Source organism: Sinohyriopsis cumingii, chromosome 13 (assembly GCF_028554795.1).
Source record: "Sinohyriopsis cumingii isolate HCF-2022 chromosome 13, ASM2855479v2, whole genome shotgun sequence".
Classification (NCBI taxonomy): Eukaryota; Metazoa; Mollusca; class Bivalvia; order Unionida; family Unionidae; genus Sinohyriopsis; species Sinohyriopsis cumingii.
The window spans coordinates 77,196,959-77,222,560 of record NC_142973.1 but is presented as its reverse complement, the minus strand read 5'-3'; the positions used below and the strand labels follow the sequence as shown (position 1 = coordinate 77,222,560).

Here is a 25,602-nt window from a genome sequence, read left to right as displayed (position 1 = left end):
TAGTACCTTTGATGGCTAAGATGGGTGATCACTCTGTTTTATACCCATGATGGCTAAGATGAGTGATCACTGTTTCATACCCTTGATGGCTAAGATGTGATCCTGTTTCATTCCCTTGATGGCTAAGATGAGTGATCATTCTGTTTAGTATCCTTGATGGCTAAGATGAGTGATCATTCTATTTAGTACCCTTGATGGCTAAGATGAGTGATCACTGTTTCATACCCTTGATGGCTAAGATGAGTGATCACTCTATTTAGTACCCTTGATGGCTAAGATGAGTGATCACTCTGTTTAGTACCTTTGATGGCTAAGATGAGTGATCACTGTTTCATACCCATGATGGCTAAGATGAGTGATCACTCTGTTTAGTACCCTTGATGGCTAAGATGAGTGATCATTCTATTTAGTACCCTTGATGGCTAAGATGGGTGATCACTCTGTTTCATACCCATGATGGCTAAGATGAGTGATCACTGTTTCATACCTTTGATGCCTAAGATGAGTGATCAGTGTTTTGTACCTTTGATGGCTAAGATGAGTGATCACTGTTTCATACCCTTGATGGCTAAGATGAGTGATCACTCTGTTTCATACCCATGATGGCTAAGATGAGTGATCACTCTGTTTAGTACCCACCATTAATACTGGCCGCCATGCATAGCCTATCGTGTGCCGAAAAATGGCGTTAAACCCCACAACAACAACAACAACTGTTTAGTACCTTTAATGGAAAAGATGAATGATCACACTGTTTAGTACCTTTGATGGCTAAGATGGGTGATCACTCTGTTTCATACCCATGATGGCTAAGATGAGTGATCACTGTTTCGTACCCTTGATGGCTAAGATGAGTGATCACTCTGTTTAGTACCTTTGATGGCTAAGATGAGTGATCACTCTGTTTAGTACCCTTGATGGCTAAGATGAGTGATCATTCTATTTAGTACCCTTGATGGCTAAGATGGGTGATCACTCTGTTTCATACCCGTGATGGCTAAGATGAGTGATCACTGTTTCATACCTTTGATGGCTAAGATGAGTGATCAGTGTTTTGTACCCTTGATGGCTAAGATGTTGTTGTTGTTGTTGTTGTGGGGTTTAACGCCATTTTTCAGCACGCGATAGGCTATACATGGCGGCCAGTATTAATGGTGGAGGAAGAACCCGGGAAAGAACCACCGACCCACGAGAAGCTACTGGCAAGCTTTCTCACATACCCACATTGGCTGAATCTGAGACTCGAACCGGCGCAGACAGAGGTGAGATGACAGTGATCCGTAACGGAGAGCGCTTTAAACCACTCGGCCACTCGGGGCCCCGATGGCTAAGATGAGTGATCACTCTGTTTCATACACTTGATGGCTAAGATGACTGATCACTCTGTTTCATACCCTTGATGGCTAAGATGAGTGATCACTCTGTTTAGTACCTTTGATAGCTAAGATAAGTGATCACTCTGTTTCACACCCTTCATGGCTAAGATGAGTGATCACTCTGTTTAGTACCATTGATCGCTAAGATGGGTGATCACTCTGTTTTATACCCATGATGGCTAAGATGAGTGATCACTGTTTCATTCCCTTGATGGCTAAGATGAGTGATCACTGTTTCATACCCTTGATGGCTAAGATGAGTGATCAATGTTAAGTACCTTTGTTGACTAAGATGAGTGATCACTCTGTTTAGTACCTTTGATGGCTAAGATGGGTGATCACTCTGTTTCATACCCATGATGGCTAAGATGAGTGATCACTCTGTTTAGTACCTTTAATGGCAAAGATGAATGATCAGGCTGTTTAGTACCTTTGATGGCTAAGATGGGTGATCACTCTGTTTCATACCCATGATGGCTAAGATGAGTGATCACTCTGTTTTATACCCATGATGGCTAAGATGAGTGATCACTGTTTCATACCCTTGATGGCTAAGATGTGATCCTGTTTCATTCCCTTGATGGCTAAGATGAGTGATCATTCTGTTTAGTATCCTTGATGGCTAAGATGAGTGATCATTCTATTTAGTACCCTTGATGGCTAAGATGAGTGATCACTGTTTCATACCCTTGATGGCTAAGATGAGTGATCACTCTATTTAGTACCCTTGATGGCTAAGATGAGTGATCACTCTGTTTAGTACCTTTGATGGCTAAGATGAGTGATCACTGTTTCATACCCATGATGGCTAAGATGAGTGATCACTCTGTTTAGTACCCTTGATGGCTAAGATGAGTGATCATTCTATTTAGTACCCTTGATGGCTAAGATGGGTGATCACTCTGTTTCATACCCATGATGGCTAAGATGAGTGATCACTGTTTCATACCTTAGATGGCTAAGATGAGTGATCAGTGTTTTGTACCTTTGATGGCTAAGATGAGTGATCACTGTTTCATACCCTTGACAGCTAAGATGAGTGATCACTCTGTTTCATACCCATGATGGCTAAGATGAGTGATCACTCTGTTTCATACACTTGATGGCTAAGATGAGTGATCACTCTGTTGAGTACCTTTGATGGCTAAGATGAGTGATCAGTGTTTTGTACCTTTGATGGCTAAGATGAGTGATCACTCTATTTAGTACCTTTGATAGCTAAGATAAGTGATCACTCTGTTTCACACCCTTCATGGCTAAGATGAGTGATCACTCTGTTTAGTACCTTTGATGGCTAAGATGGGTGATCACTCTGTTTCATACCCATGATGGCTAAGATAAGTGATCAATGTTTCATACCCTTGATGGCTAAGATGAGTGATCACTGTTTCATAGCCGTGATGGGTAAGATGAGTGATCACTCTGTTTCATACCCTTGATGGCTAAGATGGGTGATCACTCTGTTTAGTACCTTTGATGGCTAAGATGGGTGATCACTCTGTTTCATACACTTGATGACTAAGATGAGTGATCGCTCTGTTTTATACCCATGATTGCTAAGATGAGTGATCACTCTGTTTAGTACCTTTGATGGCAAAGATGAGTGATCACTCTGTTTCATACCCTTGATGGCTAAGATGAGTGATCACTCTGTTCAGTACCTTTCATGGCTAAGATGGGTGATCACTCTGTTTCATACCCATGATGACTAAGATGAGTGATCACTGTTTCATACCCTTGATGGCTAAGATGAGTGATCACTCTGTTTAGTACACTTGATGGCTAAGATGAGTGATCACTGTTTCATACCCTTGATGGCTAAGATGAGTGATCACTCTGTTTAGTACACTTGATGGCTAAGATGAGTGATCACTCTGTTTAGTACCCACCATTAATACTGGCCGCCATGCATAGCCTATCGTGTGCTGAAAAATGGCGTTAAACCCCACAACAACAACAACAACTGTTTAGTACCTTTAATGGAAAAGATGAATGATCACACTGTTTAGTACCTTTGATGGCTAAGATGGGTGATCACTCTGTTTCATACCCATGATGGCTAAGATGAGTGATCACTGTTTCGTACCCTTGATGGCTAAGATGAGTGATCACTCTGTTTAGTACCTTTGATGGCTAAGATGAGTGATCACTCTGTTTAGTACCCTTGATGGCTAAGATGAGTGATCATTCTATTTAGTACCCTTGATGGCTAAGATGGGTGATCACTCTGTTTCATACCCGTGATGGCTAAGATGAGTGATCACTGTTTCATACCTTTGATGGCTAAGATGAGTGATCAGAGTTTTGTACCCTTGATGGCTAAGATGTTGTTGTTGTTGTTGTTGTGGGGTTTAACGCCATTTTTCAGCACGCGATAGGCTATACATGGCGGCCAGTATTAATGGTGGAGGAAGAACCCGGGAAAGAACCACCGACCCACGAGAAGCTACTGGCAAGCTTTCTCACATACCCACATTGGCTGAATCTGAGACTCGAACCGGCGCAGACAGAGGTGAGATGACAGTGATCTGTAACGGAGAGCGCTTTAAACCACTCGGCCACTCGGGGCCCCGATGGCTAAGATGAGTGATCACTCTGTTTCATACACTTGATGGCTAAGATGACTGATCACTCTGTTTCATACCCTTGATGGCTAAGATGAGTGATCACTCTGTTTAGTACCTTTGATAGCTAAGATAAGTGATCACTCTGTTTCACACCCTTCATGGCTAAGATGAGTGATCACTCTGTTTAGTACCATTGATCGCTAAGATGGGTGATCACTCTGTTTTATACCCATGATGGCTAAGATGAGTGATCACTGTTTCATTCCCTTGATGGCTAAGATGAGTGATCACTGTTTCATACCCTTGATGGCTAAGATGAGTGATCAATGTTAAGTACCTTTGTTGACTAAGATGAGTGATCACTCTGTTTAGTACCTTTGATGGCTAAGATGGGTGATCACTCTGTTTCATACCCATGATGGCTAAGATGAGAGATCACTCTGTTTTATACCCATGATGGCTAAGATGAGTGATCACTGTTTCATACCCTTGATGGCTAAGATGTGATCCTGTTTCATTCTCTTGATGGCTAAGATGAGTGATCATTCTATTTAGTACCCTTGATGGCTAAGATGATTGATCACTGTTTCATACCCTTGATGGCTAAGATGAGTGATCACTCTGCTTAGTACCCTTGATGGCTAAGAAGAGTGATCGCTCTGTTTAGTAACCTTGAAGGCTAAGATGAGTGATCACTCTGTTTAGTAACCTTGATGGCTAAGATGTGATTCTATCATCACTGTGTTTTACTTTGATTGAACAAGTTCTCATAACTCATTATGAAGTGCATATACCCTAGGTAGTTACAATGTGGTCCTATTGTCACTATCTTTCACATTGATTACATGAGTTACCATGGCTTGATATGAAATACACTTGCCATTGATGGGCTACAATTTGGTCCAATGGTCACTATCTTTCACATTGATTGCATGAGTTACCATGGCTTGATATGAAATACACTTGCCATTGATGGGCTACAATTTGGTCCAATGGTCACTATCTTTCACATTGATTACGTGAGTTACCATGGCTTGATATGAAATACACTTGCCATTGATGGGCTACAATTTGGTCCAATGGTCACTATCTTTCACATTGATTACGTGAGTTACCATGGCTTGATATGAAATACATATGCCATTGATGGGTAAGATGTGGTCCTATGGTCACTATCTTTCACATTGATTACATGGGTTCCCATGGCTTGATATGAAATACACATGCCATTGATGGGAAAGATTTGGTCCGATGGTCACTATCTTTCATATTGATTGCATGAGTTCCCATAGCTTAATATGAAATACACATGCCATTGATGGGTAAGATGTGGTCCTATGGTCACTATCTTTCATATTGATTACATGGGTTCCCATGGCTTGATATGAAATACACATACCATTAATGGGTAAGATGTGGTCCTGCAGTCACACTGCTTGATTTCAGAAGTTCTAACAACTTAGTATTGAAGTAAAGGTACCCGGGAAGGGTAAGATGTCATGAAGTCCCATGTTAAACAATGATTTCACAAGGTCTCTCAACTGAATACGTAGTACCACTACAGTTGATAGGTAAGGTGTCCACCAGGGGTAGTCTTTTAGTCTTTAATGCCAAGGAAATCACTGAACTTTGATACTTGACCTCTTATCCATATTGATACATATGTATGTACCAGAGATTGAATCGAGGACTGCAGAGGTACAAAGCAGGTGTTGATTCCATCTGTATGTCTGCATCATTATCAGGATCCTGCAGAGACAGTTGTCGACCACTACAAAACAGTTATGTAAGGACTTGCTTAGTTCACTGGTGGTCAGGATTCCCCAGGAACCAATGTCCAGTACAGCGGTCATTCCAGAACACTCATCTGATCAGCAGACTAACAACCAGTCAAGGTCAGTTCAACAAAAATTTGCATAGTTTGTTACAGTATTTCAATTTCAAGTGAGATGTTATTTGCCGTGTGTGTGAGCATGTATATGTGTGTATGCATGCATGTGAATATGTGTGTGTTCTTGAATGGATCCACTCTAATTCAGTTTATAATTATTTTTTTTTATTCCTATTGCTTCTCATGCATTTGGTGTCACTTGTTTGGCAAGGATGTAAGCATTAACAATATTAAGATTTTTTGTTGTACTATTCAAGCTTTTTAAAAGTAATATATGTACGTCTTTATACAAGTCCAAGGTCAGACACTGTTTCTATGAATTCATATTTTTAATGATCAGCTAGCTCTACAATTGAGAATTTTTGTTCTTAAACAAAATATTTCTTCTGTTTCTCAGAATTCTTCCAGAGGTCAGTTGGTCCCAGAACAGCTTTGCAATCCTTTTGAGTGTCAAGGTCAATGGAGTAAATGGCAGTCCTGTCAGAATGGACGAGAAAAGTGTTCATTTTGAGTAAGTCTTCAGAACTTGCCCCGCTTATTGAAGAAAAAGGAGGAGATATTAAAATAGAGTTTTTTGTTCCGTTATGTCTGATTCCAACCAAATTTGAGTAAAATTTGGAAGAAATATTACTTATGCACAACAACTTTATTTTTCATGCTAAAATCCCTTTGCTCTTAGTATCATAGTGGCGATTAGTAACAGAAAGATCTTGGAAATAATGTACAGCAAGTTGTACAATTCCTGATAAAACTTGAGGTAACATTTCTTTTAAGTATTATCCAACCAGTATGTAATACAAGAGATATAGCTGTCATTAAGTAATACAAGTGATATAGCTATTACTATGTACTACAAGGGATATTGCTATCACTGTGTGATACAAGGCATATAGCTGTCATTATGTAATACAAGGGATAGAGCTGTCTCTGCAATAGAAGGGATGTAGCTATTACTATGTAATACAAGGGATATTGCTATTACTATTTACTACAAGGGATATAGCTATTACTATGTACTACAAGGGATATTGCTATTACTATGTACTACAAGGGATATAGCTATTACTATGTGACACAAAGGATATAGCTGTCATTATGTAATACAAGGGATATTGCTATTACTATTTACTACAAGGGATACAGCTATTACTATGTACTACAAGGGATATAGCTATTACTATATACTACAAGGGATATTGCTATTACTGTGTACTACAAGGGATATAGCCGTCATTATGTAATACAAGGGATAGAACTGTCTCTGTGTAATAGAAGGGATATAGCTATTACTATGTACTACAAGGGATATAGCTATTACTGTGTACTACAAGGAATATAGCTATTACTATATACTGTAAGGGATATTGCTATTAATATGTACTACAAGGGATATAGCTATTACTATGTACTACAAGGGATATAGCTATTACTATGTACTACAAGGGATATTGCTATTACTATGTACTATAAGGGATATAGCCATCATTATGTAATACAAGGGATAGAACTGCCTCTGTGTAATAGAAGTGATATAGCTATTACTATGTGCTACAAGGGATATTGCTATTGCTATGTAATACAAGGGATATTGCTATTACTATGTACTACAAGGGCTATAGCTGTCATTATGTAATACAAGGGATAGAACTGTCTCTGTGTAATAGAAGGGCTATAGCTGTCATTATGTAATACAAGGGATATAGCTATTACTATGTATTACAAGGGATAATATTATTACTATGTACTACAAGGGATATGGCTATCACTGCGAAATACAAGAGATATAGCTGTCACTGTGTAATACAAGTGATAGAACTGTCTCTGTGCAATACAAGGGATATAGCTATTACTATGTACTACAAGGGATATAGGTGTCACTGTGTTATACAAGGAAAATAGCTATTGCCATGCAATACAAGGGATACAGCTATTGCTATGTATTACAAGGGATATAGCTATTATTATGTACTACAAGGGATATAGCTATTACTATATACTACAAGGGATATTGCTATTACTGTGTACTACAAGGGATATAGCCGTCATTATGTAATACAAGGGATAGAACTGTCTCTGTGTAATAGAAGGGATATAGCTATTACTATGTATTACAAGGGATATAGCTATTACTATGTACTACAAGGGATATAGGTGTCACTGTGTTATACAAGGAAAATAGCTATTGCCATGCAATACAAGGGATACAGCTATTGCTATGTATTACAAGGGATACAGCTATTACTATGTACTACAAGGGATATAGCTATTACTATATACTACAAGGGATATTGCTATTACTGTGTACTACAAGGGATATAGCCGTCATTATGTAATACAAGGGATAGAACTGTCTCTGTGTAATAGAAGGGATATAGCTATTACTATGTACTACAAGGGATATAGCTATTACTGTGTACTACAAGGGATATAGCTATTACTATATACTGTAAGGGATATTGCTATTAATATGTACTACAAGGGATATAGCTATTACTATGTACTACAAGGGATATAGCTATTACTATGTACTACAAGGGATATTGCTATTACTATGTACTATAAGGGATATAGCCATCATTATGTAATACAAGGGATAGAACTGCCTCTGTGTAATAGAAGTGATATAGCTATTACTATGTGCTACAAGGGATATTGCTATTGCTATGTAATACAAGGGATATTGCTATTACTATGTACTACAAGGGCTATAGCTGTCATTATGTAATACAAGGGATAGAACTGTCTCTGTGTAATAGAAGGGCTATAGCTGTCATTATGTAATACAAGGGATATAGCTATTACTATGTATTACAAGGGATAATATTATTACTATGTACTACAAGGGATATGGCTATCACTGCGAAATACAAGAGATATAGCTGTCACTGTGTAATACAAGTGATAGAACTGTCTCTGTGCAATACAAGGGATATAGCTATTACTATGTACTACAAGGGATATAGGTGTCACTGTGTTATACAAGGAAAATAGCTATTGCCATGCAATACAAGGGATACAGCTATTGCTATGTATTACAAGGGATATAGCTGTCACAGTGTAATGCAAGGGATATAGTACAGGTTACTGCATTTGTATGGGAAAGAACAAACTGCAAGAACAAACTTAAAGACCTAATAATATTTCCTACCTTAAATATTTTCAGCATGTTTTTTTATGTTTTCTAATTTTGTGGTGTTTGTTTTTTGTGATCATATCATTATATATGTTTTTTATGTTATAGGTGTTGTCTAATGTTGCAAAGCACTTGGAGCTTCTAAAGATTAGGCGCTATACATGCTCCTCATTATTATTATTATTAATATGAAGAACAAAAATTCAGAGTAATGAGGTATGAGTGCAGTGCTAGAAAAAACTAGTTCGTATTTTCCCATGCAAAAGCAGTAACCATTTTATTATATACTCATTTTGTTATTCTACCTAAGGCTTAATTATACAAAAATACTCTTAAGAAACAAATTAATTGAATTTATGCAGTATTCCAAAATGAATACACAGCCATAGTTTCATCAATACATAATAACAATATTAATGCACATGTAGCACCACCCAGTGACCTTTGCACTTTGTTGTGCACTCAACACTTGTTTATAACAGAATTGTCAATTTGGTCTACTTAAAATTGAAATTTAGTTGTGTTTTGAATGAATATGCATTGCAACAACTTGTCAGGTTGGTCAGGAAAGGATGGATTTTAGGTTTTTTGTTGATTATACTCAAATCTGCTTGTCATGGACTGGATTTATTAGCTGTGTCAATTCACACAAAGTACATGTGATTTGAGCATGGAGGGATGTGCTTGAATCAGCTGCATGTTTGTTTTTGTTCTGTCATTGAATGTTTGGAATCGTAATGTGGGAAGTAATGTGGGAAAAAATGAAATCTTTCAATGGAAATTGTCAAAAATATGCTAAAAAAATTACAGTACCAGTTTGCACCGTGTGATCAAGTTTTAGAACGCATGATATAGTTCATGTAATTCAGATTTGCAGAACTAAGAAAGTACATTTTTAGGAAATTCAAAATGTAAAAATGTAAGTATATTTTTTTTGACATTCTTATTACCAGCTAAAGAAGACGTGTTTATGCCTTGTCATTTGCCTGCTTTTTGTATGGACTCCAGCTATGCAGTGACATGTATGGCATCTTTTTCTAGCCTAAATCCGAAAAATTGTTACAAAATTTAACTTGGAAAATTGCAAAGCAGCTGGTGTGTGACAGTCGATTCATCCAGCAGAAGTAAGAATTCTTCACCATCTTGACTTATTGCATCTTTATTAACCAAGGTTCCGATATGATAACCCTATCTACACCATGGCATATAGAGCAGATATTTCTGAGCTTCAGGTCTGTGAATTTCATTGGATGTGGTGGCAAGCTACTGAATCCAGTCTAAATTAAGTTTTTCAGATTTGAACACTGTTCCTACATGATCAAAGGGAACACGGCTTGAATGGACTGATAAATAAGCAGTTGTCCACTATCCGTGTTTGTACAAATACCTTTCACTTAAATACACCTGCAATGGCTTCCCTCTGGTAAATGGTCATACTTTCGATGTTAAAGTTACAAAGTACCCTTTTTAAGTCAATTGCCTCCACCATTTTCGGCTGATGTACAATGCACCACTGTTACACACTCTTGGTTAGATGGTATTACATACTAAGGAAGGCAACTCTTCAAATCCAATATATGTCACTATGAACAAAACAATAAAACATGTTTGATAGGCTGTGTCAGATTTTTGTGTTTCAATTCTGTATGGACTGTGTCGTCTGTGCAAGCCAGTCTTTTGTGTTCCAGTTCCATATGAGCTGTGTCATCTTTGTAAGCCAGTTTTTTGTGTTGCAGTTCTATATGGGATGTGTCATCTATGCAAGCCAGTTTTTTTATATTGCAGTTCCGTATGGACTGTGTCATTGTTGTAAGTCAGTTCTTTTGTTTTACGATTTTATATGGGCTGTGTCATCTTTGTAAGTCAGATTTTTGTGTTTCAATTCTGTATGGACTGTGTCGTCTGTGCAAGCCAGTTTTTTGTGTTGCGATTCTGTATGGGCTGTGTCATCTTTGCAAGCCAGTTTTTGTGTTGCAGTTCTGTATGGGATGTGTCATCTTTGCAAGCCAGTTTTTGTGTTGCAGTTCTGTATTGGATGTGTCATCTATGCATGCCAGTTTTTTGTGTTGAATTCTGTATGGGCCATGTCATTGTTGTAAGCCAGGTTTATGTGTTGCAATTATGTATGGGCTGTGTCATCTTTGCAAGCCAGAGTTTTATTGATACACATAGTTTTACATCAGTGGTAAAATAGGTTAATTGATGACCCATGGCTAGCAAAACAGGAGATAGGTATTCTTGTGCCATATGAAGATAAGAAAATGATTTTATCCTGGTATTTGTATGAGTATAAATTATACCTAATCACTCATAAAGTTAATATCAAATTGTCCTTTGGACTTAATTTTAACTTAGTGAGTGATTAGGTAAAACTTACAACTAAAAAATTATCCAACCATGATCATTTTAACTTCATACTAACATAAGTATTATAACAATTGAGGGGCTGGACCAAGGAGTATTTTCACTATTGTCTGACTCCGGTCCATTGTCAATCTTACCCACTTCAGTTTTAAAAAGTATTTTACCTGGCACAGTTACTATCCTGGCACAGGTACTATCCTGCTGAAGATTAATCCCTTTCACCCTTCTAAATTTCAAACCAAACATTATTTTGCCTGTGCAAACCTTTTTATGTTTGAAAAGTCTGGCCATTAACATTGAGTGCAGGGTTAATATAGACAGCCTAAGGAACATGGTAAGGTGCATTGTTGTGACATGGATGCTTGTACATGGTAAAAATAAATCCTTCCTGTCTGCAGTAACCAATAAAATTAAAGGGGATGAAACAACCATGACAAAACTCTCTGAATCATAAAAATGTAAAGTTCTTTTTAACCCTTTTCAATCCTTAAACATAATAATTCACCAATATTTAGTGACAATGCATTTTTCAAAAATTGTGCAAAGAAAGTACATTTGCAAAAGTATTTTTCAGTAAGGATGTATAGTAGTAACAAACATTCAGAACAATGTGTGTTACATATGGTGATTTTACAGTATTCGTGAAAATTTCATGACAGAATCCCATAGCATAGTTTGATATTGTTTAGGAAAATTTTGTTTGCACCGATGCCAGACTTCATGTTACTCTGTAGAAATGCTGTGATAGAAAAATTGATAGAATGAAATAAGTTAATCATTAATATGTATTTGATATAGGGCTACTGTAGATGGAAGGTGTTACAGTTTTGACTATGGTCTGTATGGTAGGATAATTCCCAACAAAAGTCGCATGGTCACTCACCAGCGTGAAGTCCTTATCTCACTAAAGAAACTGGAGAAGGGAAGATGGCCAAGACTTGTGCATCAGAAAGAAAAGGTTTGTAGCCAAATTTAAAGGAATAATTACTTTTCAGACAGTTTTATTTGCAATGATAAACCATATGTTATTGATTTTAGGAATGAAAAATGTTGCTTTTGTAACAAATACAAATTTGAGATTAAGCTGTAAACATGTTTTTCTGTGTTTTGTTATTTGAATAAAAAGTATTAATCTAGGATAGGTGTATTATCCTGTCACAGTATGGTGTATTAGCTTATTGTAGTATGGTGTTTTATCTTATCACAGTATGGGCTTTATCTTATCACAGTATGGTGTATTATCCTGTCACAGTATGGTGTATTATTCAATCACAGTATGGTTTAGTATGCCAACACAGTGTGATGAATTATCCTGTCACAGTGTGATCTATTATCCTGTCACAGTGTGATGTATTATCCTGTCACAGTATGGTGTATTATCTTCTCACAGTATGGTGTAGTATCCTATCAGAGTATAGTTATTATCGTATAATAGTATGGTGTGTTATCTTATCAGAGTATGGTGTATTTTATCTCAGTATGGTGTATTTTATCACAGTATGGTGTATTATCTTGTCACAGTATGGTGTATTATTCCCATGACAGTATGGTGTATTATCCTGTCACAGTATGGTGTATTCTATCACCATATGATGTATTATCCTATTACAGTATGGTGTATTATCTTGTCACAGTATGGTGTATTATCCTCAGCACACAAACACAAAAGTTAAGTTAAAAAATTGTGAGAAGGAAGAATGAAACAAAAACTAAGAAGGCAAATCCTTTCAAAGAAATGTAAACATGAAGTAGTACAAAAAAGGTAAAAATGTCTTTATTCTGAAAATGAAAATAAAATAAAATATAAAGGCAAAATAAAATAAAATTCTAAAAGTATATTGTAAAAATTTCTTATATTAACCACATTTCCTAACAAAGTCTAAGACTTTCTTGAGTAGTATATGAAGTTCCTAATTTCAGATGACCTTTTGAAGACTTGTGCTTGTGAAAGTCTATATGTTGGACAAAAATAATTAGTTCCACTGTCAGGTGACATTAATGGTATGCGCTCTGGTCAAATGCTCCCAGGAGGCATGCATTTAAGTATATGTAACCTACACTTGATCAACACAATATGCATTCAAGTATGTGTAACCTATGCTTGATCAACACAATATGCATTTAAGTATGTGTAACCTATACTTGATCAACACAATATGCATTCAAGTATGTGTAACCTATGCTTGATCAACACAAAGTGCATTCAAGTATGTGTAACCTTTGCTTGATCAACACAATATGCATTCAAGTATGTGTAACCTATGCTTGATCAACACAATATGCATTTAAGTATGTGTAACCTATACTTGATCAACACAATATGCATTCAAGTATGTGTAACCTATGCTTGATCAACACAAAGTGCATTCAAGTATGTGTAACCTTTGCTTGATCAACACAATATGCATTCAAGTATGTGTAACCTATGCTTGATCAACACAATATGCATTTAAGTATGTGTAACCTATACTTGATCAACACAATATGCATTCAAGTATGTGTAACCTATGCTTGATCAACACAATGTGCATTCAAGTATGTGTAACCTTTGCTTGATCAACACAATATGCATTCAAGTATGTGTAACCTATGCTTGATCAACACAATATGCATTTGAGTATGTGTAACCTATACTTGATCAACACAATATGCATTCAAGTATGTGTAACCTTTGCTTGATCAACACAATATGCATTTAAGTATGTGTAACCTATGCTTGATCAACACAATATGCATTTAAGTATGTGTAACCTATGCTTGATCAACACAATATGCATTTAAGTATGTGTAACCTATGCTTGATCAACACAATATGCATCCAAGTATGTGTAACCTATACTTGATCAGCACAGTATACATTCATGTATGTAACCTATGCTTGATCAACACAGTATGCATTTAAGTATGTGTAACCTATACTTGATCAACACAATATACATTCAAGTATGTGTAACCTATGCTTGATCAACACAATATGCATTCAGGTATGTGTAACCTATACTTGATCAACACAGTATGCATTTAAGTATGTGTAACCTATAATTGATCAACACAATATACATTCAGTTATGTGTAACCTATACTTGATCAACACAATATGCATTCAGGTATGTGTAACCTATACTTGATCAACATAATATGCATTCAGGTATGTGTATCCTATACTTTGATCAACACAATATGCATTCAAGTATGTGTAACCTATATTTGATCAACAAATATGCATTCAGGTATGTGTAACCTATACTTGATCAACACAATATGCATACAAGTATGTGTAACCTATACTTGATCAACACAATATGCATTCAGGTATGTGTAACCTGTGCTTGATCAACACAATATGCATTCAAGTATGTGTAACCTATATTTGATCAACAAATATGCATTCAAGTATGTGTAACCTATATCTGATCAACACAATATGCATTCAACTATGTGTAACCTATACATGATCAACACAATATGCATTCAGGTATATGTGACCTATATCTGATCAACACAGTATGCATTCAGTTATGTGTAACCTATACTTGATCAACACAATATGCATTCAAGTATGTGTAACCTATACTTGATCAACACAATATGCATTCAGGTATGTGTAACCTATACTTGATCAACACAATATGCATTCAAGTATGTGTAACCTATATTTGATCAACACAATATACATTCAAGTATGTGTAACCTATACTTGATCAACACAATATGCATTCAAGTATGTATAACTTGTACTTGATCAACACAGTTCCACTCTCCAGAAATGGTTGGATGTTATGCCGCTTGTTTGTGGAGTTTTCATTCCACATTTTTTGCCAAGTATAAATAACATGCAAATTCATTCAGTATTTTTAAGTCAGTGTATGAAATCTTCGTTCTGATAGGGTTGCTTCGTGACAGTTTGGCTGCTTCATGACAGCTTTGGCTGCTTCATCTTCCCTTTCATTACCTTAATACCAGTATCAAAAGGCTGTCAGCATTACAGAATACATTTTCCAGATTGTATGAGCGAAATGATGTTCCTTTAAGATCTGGGGTATTGATGGCTTGTCAAATTTCAGATTTTATAAGGTTTTCAGTGTGGAAAGACAATCTGTAAATATTAAAAAAATTCTTTTAGGACATTTCATAGTGTTGCAGTGGTAGCGCCATCTTTCAGACCTTCCATATACATAGACATGCTTAGCCTTGATGGGAAACTCTGATTTCATTGAATTTACTTGGAAAAAGGAGAATATTTGTTAGGTCTTTTTGAATATACAAAGGTGTTAAGACTCTATGGTCATAAATTAAGTAACAGGAAGAAGCATTAAGACTCTATGGTCATAAATTAAGTAACAGGAAGAAGCAAAACCAACAAGTTTTGTAAAACTTAATAAATAATTTAATTATCAAAGTTATAGAATGAAAATGTGAGAGTAATTTAAAGGATTATGAACTGAATTCAAAGTAATCCTGATAAAATTATATTAAAGTCCAGAAGAATGAAACGTTCCATATAAATTTCAGAATCAGAAATGTACTGTTCCGCCAAGAATAGGGATGTCAAAATGGCGTTGTCCAGAACTCCTTTAAATAATTTACAACAGTTCCAGAATAATGTTATAGTCCAAATAATGAGCACTTTCTATTTCCACTGAATAATCCAAACAAATGTTTTTCCTCTCAAATAATATCTAAGGACAACATAAGACACATCTGCAGATATGATATTACAACAGGAACACAAGAAGGAATGACTTCCGAAATAAGAATCAGTCTTATTACTCAGTTTTCTTTTTGTATATACACCTTAAAGAGTCTATTATGACTATATATCGCAGTGAACCCCACATGATAGACCTTGCTACTCAATCTAATTAAAAATATCTGTTAACGTGACCTAAATCATCCAATAAGAATTAACTTAATTATTCTAAGATACCACATGGCCGATCCATCCGGTGGGTAAAAGGATGAATCTTGTAAACATATTTATTTAAAATTGTATTATTAGTTCCTGTCAACATGTATGTAAACATCTATTTATACATCCTATGCGATTTAATGTTCTTTGATATATCAGAGCAAACCCTTTTGCACATACAAAATCCAGCTATAGATAATCAATGCAATTTACAGCAATGAATAAAACTTACAAAAATTAGACAAAATCATGTACAAGTAGTTACAAATCATGTACGAGTAGTTACAAATCATGTACGAGTAGTTGCAACAAATATAGATATGCATAACACCTCAGGAAAAGAAATATTTATGCAATGAAGCTTTCTTTTTCCATATTAATCAGACACAGAAACAATAACAACAAAAGAAATTACACAGGAAGATATATAATGAATGTCCAAAAATTTATACAAAATAAAATAATATAAAAATCCTATTCATATGAAATTGCATCTGCAATTAAATTTTCTTTTCTCTTGATGTGCCAAATATTGATGTTGTATTCGTACAACATTAAACTCAATCTCAACATTCTCTGATGTTTTTTTCCTTCATTTTGTTGATGAAAGTAAGGAGGTGGGGTTATCAGTAAATATAATAATCATAAAGGATCAGAATTAATATACAATTCAAAGTTTTGTAAAGCCAAAATTAAAGCCAAGCATTCCTTCTTGATAGTGGAATAATTTCTCTGGTGATTATTTAATGTTTTAGATAAATAGCACAGTGGCTGATTGACACTATTTTTATCTTCCTAAATTAATACACCACCAACCCCTATGTCACTTGCATCAACAGAAATTTGTAATGGTTGATTGAAATCTGCAGCTGAAAGAACTAGTGCACTTTTAAGTATGGCCTTTAATTTATCAAAAGCCTCCTGATATATGCAAGACCAATAAAACTTTACTTTCTTACTTAATAAATTGGTCAGGGGCTCAACAATTATGGACAAAGTTAAGCAAAATTTCTGATAATATCCAACCATACCCCAAAAATTGCATCAGTTGCTTTTTACTGACAGGTACAGGGAATTCAGCTATAGCTTCTACAAGATTGACTTGACCATATCCCATAATATGTCCTAAAAATGTGACAGACTTTGGCAAAACTCAGTTTTACTTGAATTATATGTCTAATTTGCTTCATTCAAGCGAAAGAAGAATTTCTGGATAGTTTCCAGGTGATCTTTCATCTTTGATGTACTCATCACAGCATTCTATACAAGATGTTATCATGTTCATTAAGTGCTGGAGTGTAGAAGGTAATACAATAGCTGAAGTGCCATTGACCGCTAAATAGATATAATGCACATTTACAGTGCAGCCTGGTCTGAATCTGCCTGTTGAATTCTTTGAGATCAGAAATTAATGTTGTTCTTTGGGCAGGCTGTTCCAGACTCTGGGAGCATCAAATTTGAAAAAGAGATTACCATACCTGGCTAGTGGTCAAAATACTTGGTACTGTTGCCAGATTTTGGTTTGTTATATTGTATTTGCAGATTTTGAAAGTGACCAGATTACTCAAGTAACTCAGTGGTTTTTCTTGTGAAGTATCTTGTTTACATCAGTTACCAAGTGTCTTAATCTACTAATGTGAAGAGTTGGAAGGTCTGCTTTTCTAAGCAGAGAATCATGGGATCTAGTAAAGTCATTAAACACCAGTTTAGTGCCCAATATTGTATTTCTTCAGTTTTTTCTGAGTTTTGTTTGCTACAGAAATGCTAAATAATGGGGCAGTGGTTGAAATCTGACCTGTTAAAGCATTGATAGATTGGTAGCTTAGTATTAGTGGACTAACTGTGGTTGAGACATTTTAAGACATTTGATTGTATTGTGTTTTTGGACAGATCTAAGATATATGTTTGCTAAATTTAATTGAGAATCATTATCTACTCCAAGGAGTATCTGAATTAGAGGTTCTGATTTGCACCGATGACAGTTATCCAGTATGGAGGCAGGGCTAACCTGTTGCTTCACTTCCCCATGGTTTATATAAACTGGAGCCCAGAGAACCTGTGCTGGAATTTGATCCTCATAATGCCAGATAATAATGCAGTAGTCGCCCACCTCCTCAGATGAGGGGAACCAAGTCGCCTGATTTATGCATCCTGGTGTGGGACTTTCTCTGCTGGTGTTCCTGGTGCGAATTAACGGTCCAGATCAGACACATTCCTTGCAGACTCTGTGTTTGTAGCAAGATAACCGGGTTGGATTTCAGTTTTATAACAGAACTCTTTTGATAGTGATACAAATACAATGTTTATTGATGAATGACTTGAATGGAAAAAGAATTATGATTATTACATGTGTGTATAAGATCCAAATATTGGACTAACTGACACAATCTGCACAAACCTAATAATAAATGTGAATACAAGTAAATGACCTTAAACAGTACAAGGACAAAGGTTAATGATTCACAGTAATTTCACACGAAAAGAACGATGGGTTTTACTCAGTAAAAATGATTCACGGTAATTTCACACGCCAAAAAGAATGTGTTTTACTCAAATAGTAAAAATGATGTACTTTACTCATATAGTAAAATTATGTATTCACTCAAATAGTGAAAAATTAGGTACTTTACTCAAATAGTAAAATGATGAAATGATGGGAAAGATATTGTACAAAATATCTTTACAGTCCCAAAACACTGGGTGTAACAAACCCCAAAATTATTCCACAGCTAAAAGATTACATATATGGAGTTGCACAAAACACTCTGGCACTAGCATACTTGGCTACCAGTCACGCTGGTCAATCAAGCAGTCAGTATTACAGGTAGTCACTGACCACCATTCAATTCCTTGGTCAATCAAGCAATCAGTGCCCACCAATCAGTCAGCAATGCCCGACCACCTGCTACTCAACAAATAACACACTGTTCAATAAGCTGCATGGCCACCATTCAACCAGCTTCATTGCGAGCTCCATCACCAGCTCCACAGCCATCATGGTCAACTCCTATGGTCAGCTCTACAGCTGGCACCCTGTCAACCCTAACCACCATGGTCATCTCCAGATCTGCCACGGTCAGTTCTGATAACCATGGATCAGCTCCACAGCTGCCACGGTCAGCTCTGATCAGCTGAAAATATAACACCGTGTACTGAGAATGTCACAGGCATGTATGATAACACATAATGACATTATATATGGTAAGCTATACAAATTACATTATTGGCACAACATTACGAAGCAGTAAATCGGTTCAGAAGTGAACCTACCTGTGTCTGATGGTACTAAACATTTCTTAATTGCTAATATAAATCTCCTGTTAAGTCACATACAGGAATAGAAAATATTTGCATTATACTTCACAAGCGGGAGTTACATAGAAAATATACAAAAAGTAAATGTGGTAGTACAGTATGTATAACCTATAATATATATAAGAAATTAATGATTAACTCACATACCTCTACAGCTGAAGATTTACAAGTCCTTTAGAAGACTGCTCACTGACAAGACATTCCATATGTAAAGATTTCGTCCTATGGGGAGGCATTTATACACAGACAATGTAGCCCTACATCATCTTTGTGCTTGATGAATATCAGTTTTTCCCAATGAAAGCACTTCACATGTGCGGCATAGGATGATATTGTACAATATACATAAATCACTCTCTGGTATTGTTGTACACAAAAAACGAAACCCCAGTACATGTATTTAATAAATAGCAGAGGGATTTATACAATTCCATGATAGTGTTTCTGACTGGTTATCTGTCAAGAGGGGCGCAGGTTCTGTACACCAAGGGGTCCCTTCTTTATATCTTTCAACAGATTTACACACTTTAGGAGTGCTGATAGATCCCTTTGCAACAAGAAGGAATCATATTCTGCCCACGGGGACCCCAAGTGGCAAAGTGGTCTAAAGCACTCACCATTATGGATCACTGCCATCTCAACTCTGTCTGCACCGGTTCGAGTCTCAGATTCAGCCAATGTGGGTATGTGAGAAAGCTTGCCAGTAGCTTCTCGTGGGTCAGTGGTTCTTTCCAGGGTTTTTCTTGGTTCTTCCTCCACCATTAATACTGGCCACCATGAATAGCCTATCATGTGCTGAAAAATGGCGTTAAACCCAACAACAACAACAATATCTCACCGCTGTGTGGGTTCGAGTCTCAGGCTCGGCCAATGTGGGTACATGAGAAAGCTTGCCAGTAGCTTCTTGTGGGTCAGTGATTCTTTCCGGTGTTTTCCCTGGTTCTTCCTCCACTATTTATACTGGCTGCCATGTATAGCCTATCTTGTGCTGAAAAAATGGTGTTTAACCCTATAACAACAACAATCTGCCCACTTTTGTCTCTCCTGCCCTTGACCTATGAGCTATGGACAATCTGGCACTCATTTTGAATGGAATCTGCTTCCTGAAAAAGTCCTGGACACAAACTTCTATCCAGAACAGCTTAGTAGAACTGACATCATCCTGGCATCAAGGCCTTTCAGATTTGTTCATGCGATGTTTATCTGTCATCAAATGCCTGCTTGATGGCCAAGTGATCTAAAGCACTCACCGTTATAGATCACTCACATCTCACCTCTTTCCACATGGTTTTGAATCTCTATTCAGCCAACATGGATATATGAGAAAGTTTTCCTGTAGCTTCCCGTGGGTCATTGGTCCTTTTCAAGATCTTCCTAGGTTCTTCCTTTGCCAAATATGCTGGCTGTCATGTGCTGTAAGAAGGCTTGTTAAACCCACAAAAAAAAAATCTGCCATCAAATAATGTGGCTGCTGTTACTGAAAATAGAGATATTGAAATGACTTCTGTTGAAAAAATGCTGGGGGAGAATCAGACCTAATTTGACAGACAGAATCCTGGCATAAAGTATTGTTAATCAGCCTTCAAATATGGCAGCCATTACATAAAAAAAATGGAAAAGTCTTTGAACAGCTTCTCAAAAGTTGCTCAGCACTTTATGACCAGATTTGACAGTAATTAAACTGACAATAAAGTTTTATTGTTTTTTTTTTTATTCTTTAAATTTATTTTTCTATCAAATAATGCTGTCATTACTTAAGATAGAGAAACCTTCAGTTGAGTTCTCAAAAACTTTTCCATAGTAGTGTACCAAATTGCATCAGTGCCTTCAGTATTTTTTTCAAATGACAAATCACCAGCAGATATGATATTCATGGGCCTCTAGTTTCTTATTGTCACAGAATCACATATTATAGTGAGAAATCATGCTGTAAAGTAGGTGGATTATTCATAGATTGATAATATTAATCATGTGTGTTGGAAAGACCTTCATAATGGTCTCATCTGACAGTACTTCATTTCTTTGTAGCCTGCCAATCTTACTGTGGACTTTGAGAGGTTTGTGGACAGTTCTGATGACTCTGAGGTGGATGAAGATGAGGTCGCACCTTTGACCTTCAAGAAAAGTAATCTGTCCCTCTGCCTTTCTCTCTCTCCTTCACACCCTCTTTGCTGGTAAAGGTTACAAGCTGTCTCTTGACATATAATATCCTTAATGATACCAAAATAAATTTTCTTGCTAGTGCTGTCAGATTTACAAAATATACCAAACATTTACAGTCTTTTATAAAATGAAATGATACTCTTTATAACTGTTCTTACATTTCTGTACAATACACAATAATGAAGTTGGCTTTCTTTAACAAGAAAGTTGGTGATAACCAGTCTTGATGTTGAGTCAGGTAAGTCTTAACTTTATAGAATAATTAGTCTGTTTTTAAAAGAGAAGAAACCAAAAAAATATGTTTTAAACTTTGTTACACTTTTCAAAAGCTTGATCATCATCAGTGACAGACAGAACCATCCCAATGACTTCAGTTGAACATAAAATAATGCTCAAGGCTTTACTAGTTTTCACTTTGTACCTTGGTATCTAGTTTTCACCTGGTACCTAGGTATCTAATTTTCACCTGGTACCTTATTATCTAGTTTTCACCTGGTACCTTGTTGTCTAGGTTTCTCCTGGTTCCTTGGTATCTAGTTTTCTCAGAGACTGGCAAAGCTGACATTATATAGAGCTTTTAGTGGTTTACAGGTTGTCAACATGAATATTAAAAAAACATAATGGGTTTATTTCAGGACAAGCAGTTTTAAAACATCCGCCTTCCATCATGCAGAGAGGTCCCAGATCACATGCACACATCACAGCTAGATTTTTAGAACAATTTTGCCATTATACTTTTAACATCAATGAAATTGCATGTACATGACCTTTGAGAGCTGTAAATGGATGCTGCTCTGTTGATAAGGATTTTGCCTAAGTTACTTTGATGTTGTATCAATACTACTGCATGTGTAGACCACTCCGGTAGCCTAGTGGTTAATGTTAATTCTCATGCATATAAACATCTATAGGTGTTTAATGTTAATTCTCATATGCATATACACATCTACAGGTGTTAGTATTCTCACATTCATATACATATCTACAGGTGTTTATTGTTAATTCTCATGTGCATATACACATCTACAGGTATTTAATGTCAATTCTTATATGCATATACACATCTGCAGGTGTTTTTAATGTTAATTCTTATATGCATATACACATCTACAGGTGTTAGTATTCTCACATATAGATATCTACAGGTGTTTAATGTTAATTCTCATATGCATATACACATCTACAGGTATTAATGTCAGTTCTTATATGCATATACACATCTACAGGTATTTAATGTTAATTCTCATATGCATATACACATCTACAGGTATTTAATGTCAATTCTTATATGCATATACACATCTGCAGGTATTTAATGTCAATTCTTATATGCATATACACATCTACAGGTATTTAATGTCAGTTCTTATATGCATATACACATCTACAGGTGTTTAATGTTAATTCTCATATGCATATACACATCTACAGGTGTTTGATGTTAATTTTCATATGCATATACACATCTACAGGTGTTTAATGTTAATTCTCATATGCATATACACATCTACAGATGTTTAATGTTAATTATCATATGCATATACACATCTACAGGTGTTAGTATTCTCACATTCATATGCATATCTACAGGTGTTTATTGTTAATTCTCGTGCATATGCACATCTACAGGTGTCTGATGCATAAACAGAAGGAGCGTTTTTAAGCTTGAAAATAATATTAAGGGATTCTGTGAACATCATCCTTTTCAAAAGTCCTCTATTTGGATAAAAACAAGATTTAATTTTTTAATTCCCAGTTTCATGGCAATGATTATATTTCATTTCAAGGAGAAGGTTCTGAATCGATGTTATGCACTCATAAAAATGTTATTTCAAAGTTAAATTGTGGTATAGTGTGAAGCATTTTGTAAGTCCTTAGCATTTCAGTTTTAGAGCAGAGGAAGAAGTTAAATGAAGCACATGTTACAATTTTGGGCTAGGGTAAAATTCGAATAATCCGGGTTTTAAGTTTGAATAACATCTGAATGAAACATTCCTCTATATTACAGACAGGAAGAAGCGGTGTCTACCCCCCATACAGAGGCAGAGGGAGCCGCTAGATCCAACCATTCCAGCAACTGATTCGGACGATGAAAGTAGCGAAAATATCCTGATAGATTATCGTGATGACGAACCTGACCCCTATAGCATATTTGATTAAATACAAGTCACATCACACCATGTTTTTGTGTTAAGTCATTTCAGCTTACTAACTGAGCACTGAGAATACCATGTACATGTAACATCATTACAATATCAAACATAGTAGTTTTTCATACTCCTTCATAAATGTGATCAATGATAGAAAAAGAAGCAAGCAAAAGGCATACTAGGTGCATAAAAAGCATCATTTCACAGATAGAATTAATTATGGAAAAGCAGGTTCCAAAGTCTGTAATGAACTTAAAATTTCAAAATTGGCATTCGGATATTTGCTTAAGGCTGAACAGAAATTTCATTTCACATGCAATAAAATCACTGCATCAATAGTTTACTGAGAATTTTATTCAAAGTTTCACCATTGTTTATCCAAAGAACTGTAACTCATTTTTAAAATCAAGAATCTTATTTTATTCTGAATCCATGTTTAAACCAAAATGTGTTCACATGCAAAAGTCAGCGATACGATGCACAGTGGTATTACTGGTATGTGATGCATGTTTAAACCATTTGGAGCAGTGTTTTAAAATGATCTTTCAGAGATTGAATGTATTGAAAATTGTGTAATTATACAGAAATGTGAAGAACTCATTAGCGGTTATTAAATGTGTATTCAGCTACTTAACCCACCCCATGCACCCTATATTTACACTTGATGTCCGTCCCTTTTTTCATTGTTCACTGTGATTGTGAAAGCTAAAACAAAAGCACTGTGATGATAATTATCATCGTCATCATCAGTGGGAAAAGTCTAAGCAAGACTGAAAAATCTTTTGTTAATCATGACATAAAATGGATAGAATTAAAATGTTTGATGGATAGTAAGAATTACCATATCGGTTTTACATAATGCACATGGTACCAAAAACCACATATAAAATCAGCCTTGATTTATCTAGATTTATGTATGATCCAATTAAACCCCAAATTTAACGTTTTTTTTAATTTTTTATGTGGACGTGTGTGCAGTGTACTAATATAATTTTGTAGGGAAACTAGTCCCTTCTCTGACATAATTGCATCATTAATGTTGAGTGAATCAATCACAGGAAGTTAAGTTGCCATTTTGTATTTACAACAGATTTGATGCAAGTAGGCACAGGATGGGTTTGTAAATACACAGCAGTTTGAAACCTTCGATAGAAACCCTTTTAGATTCTGGACAGAGGGTTTGAAACCTCTGATAGAAACCCTTTTAGATTCTGTACAGAGGGTTTAAAACCTTTGATGGAAACCCTTTAGTTGGTGCTCTACAGTTTTTGCATAGGGTTAGAATTTTAAAGATAAAGAATTTCCCTGGCTTTCCTCACTGTTATATTGGCTATTTAAAAAAAGACCTTGTATATCTTAGGTATAGTTCATAGAACCTTTAATTCCCTCTGTTTTGGTGTATGATTGATGTGTGTAATATTGGTTATAGAGTATACAGCATGGCCTTACTACAGATCTGCACCTTTCAAAAAAGTGCTAGCTCTACTTGGTCATTTTCACTTCCTGAACTTCAGAGGTAAATTCTATAAAAAGAGCCAATAACTTTTTTTTACATTTTTTATATTTTGTAATTCATTCATTGCAATTTCAGAAGCTAGTATTGTCTGGTCTGGTAAAATTCATTTTCTCTAGTTTAATAGCTGATATGGATAGTGTACTTCAGACTAATTTAGGCTGATTTTTTTAGCACAAGGGAGCAGTCATTTTAGTTAGCAATGTGCTTAGATTATGTAC

At 35.9% G+C, this 25,602-nt stretch overlaps 1 protein-coding gene across 8 annotated transcripts in view; it reads left to right on the top strand.

The window, feature by feature from the left end:
- The window catches only part of LOC149785854 (uncharacterized), a 305,885-nt gene extending 281,990 nt beyond the window's left edge, over nt 1-23,895 (top strand). For 4 of the 8 annotated variants that reach the window (XM_089979816.1, XM_089979814.1, XM_089979815.1 and 1 more), the window contains 5 exons: nt 5,689-5,838; nt 6,232-6,345; nt 12,130-12,289; nt 21,584-21,680; nt 23,727-23,895. In XM_089979816.1, coding sequence (XP_089835942.1) covers nt 5,689-5,838; nt 6,232-6,345; nt 12,130-12,289; nt 21,584-21,680; nt 23,727-23,878 — 673 coding nt within the window. In that variant the 3' untranslated portion in view covers nt 23,879-23,895. Of the gene's footprint in view, nt 1-5,618; nt 5,839-6,231; nt 6,346-12,129; nt 12,290-21,583; nt 21,681-23,726 lie in introns of those variants that run through there. The other 4 variants (XM_089979821.1, XM_089979819.1, XM_089979818.1 and 1 more) reach the window with 2 other exon arrangements.
- Nucleotides 23,896-25,602: the final 1,707 nt, after the last annotated feature.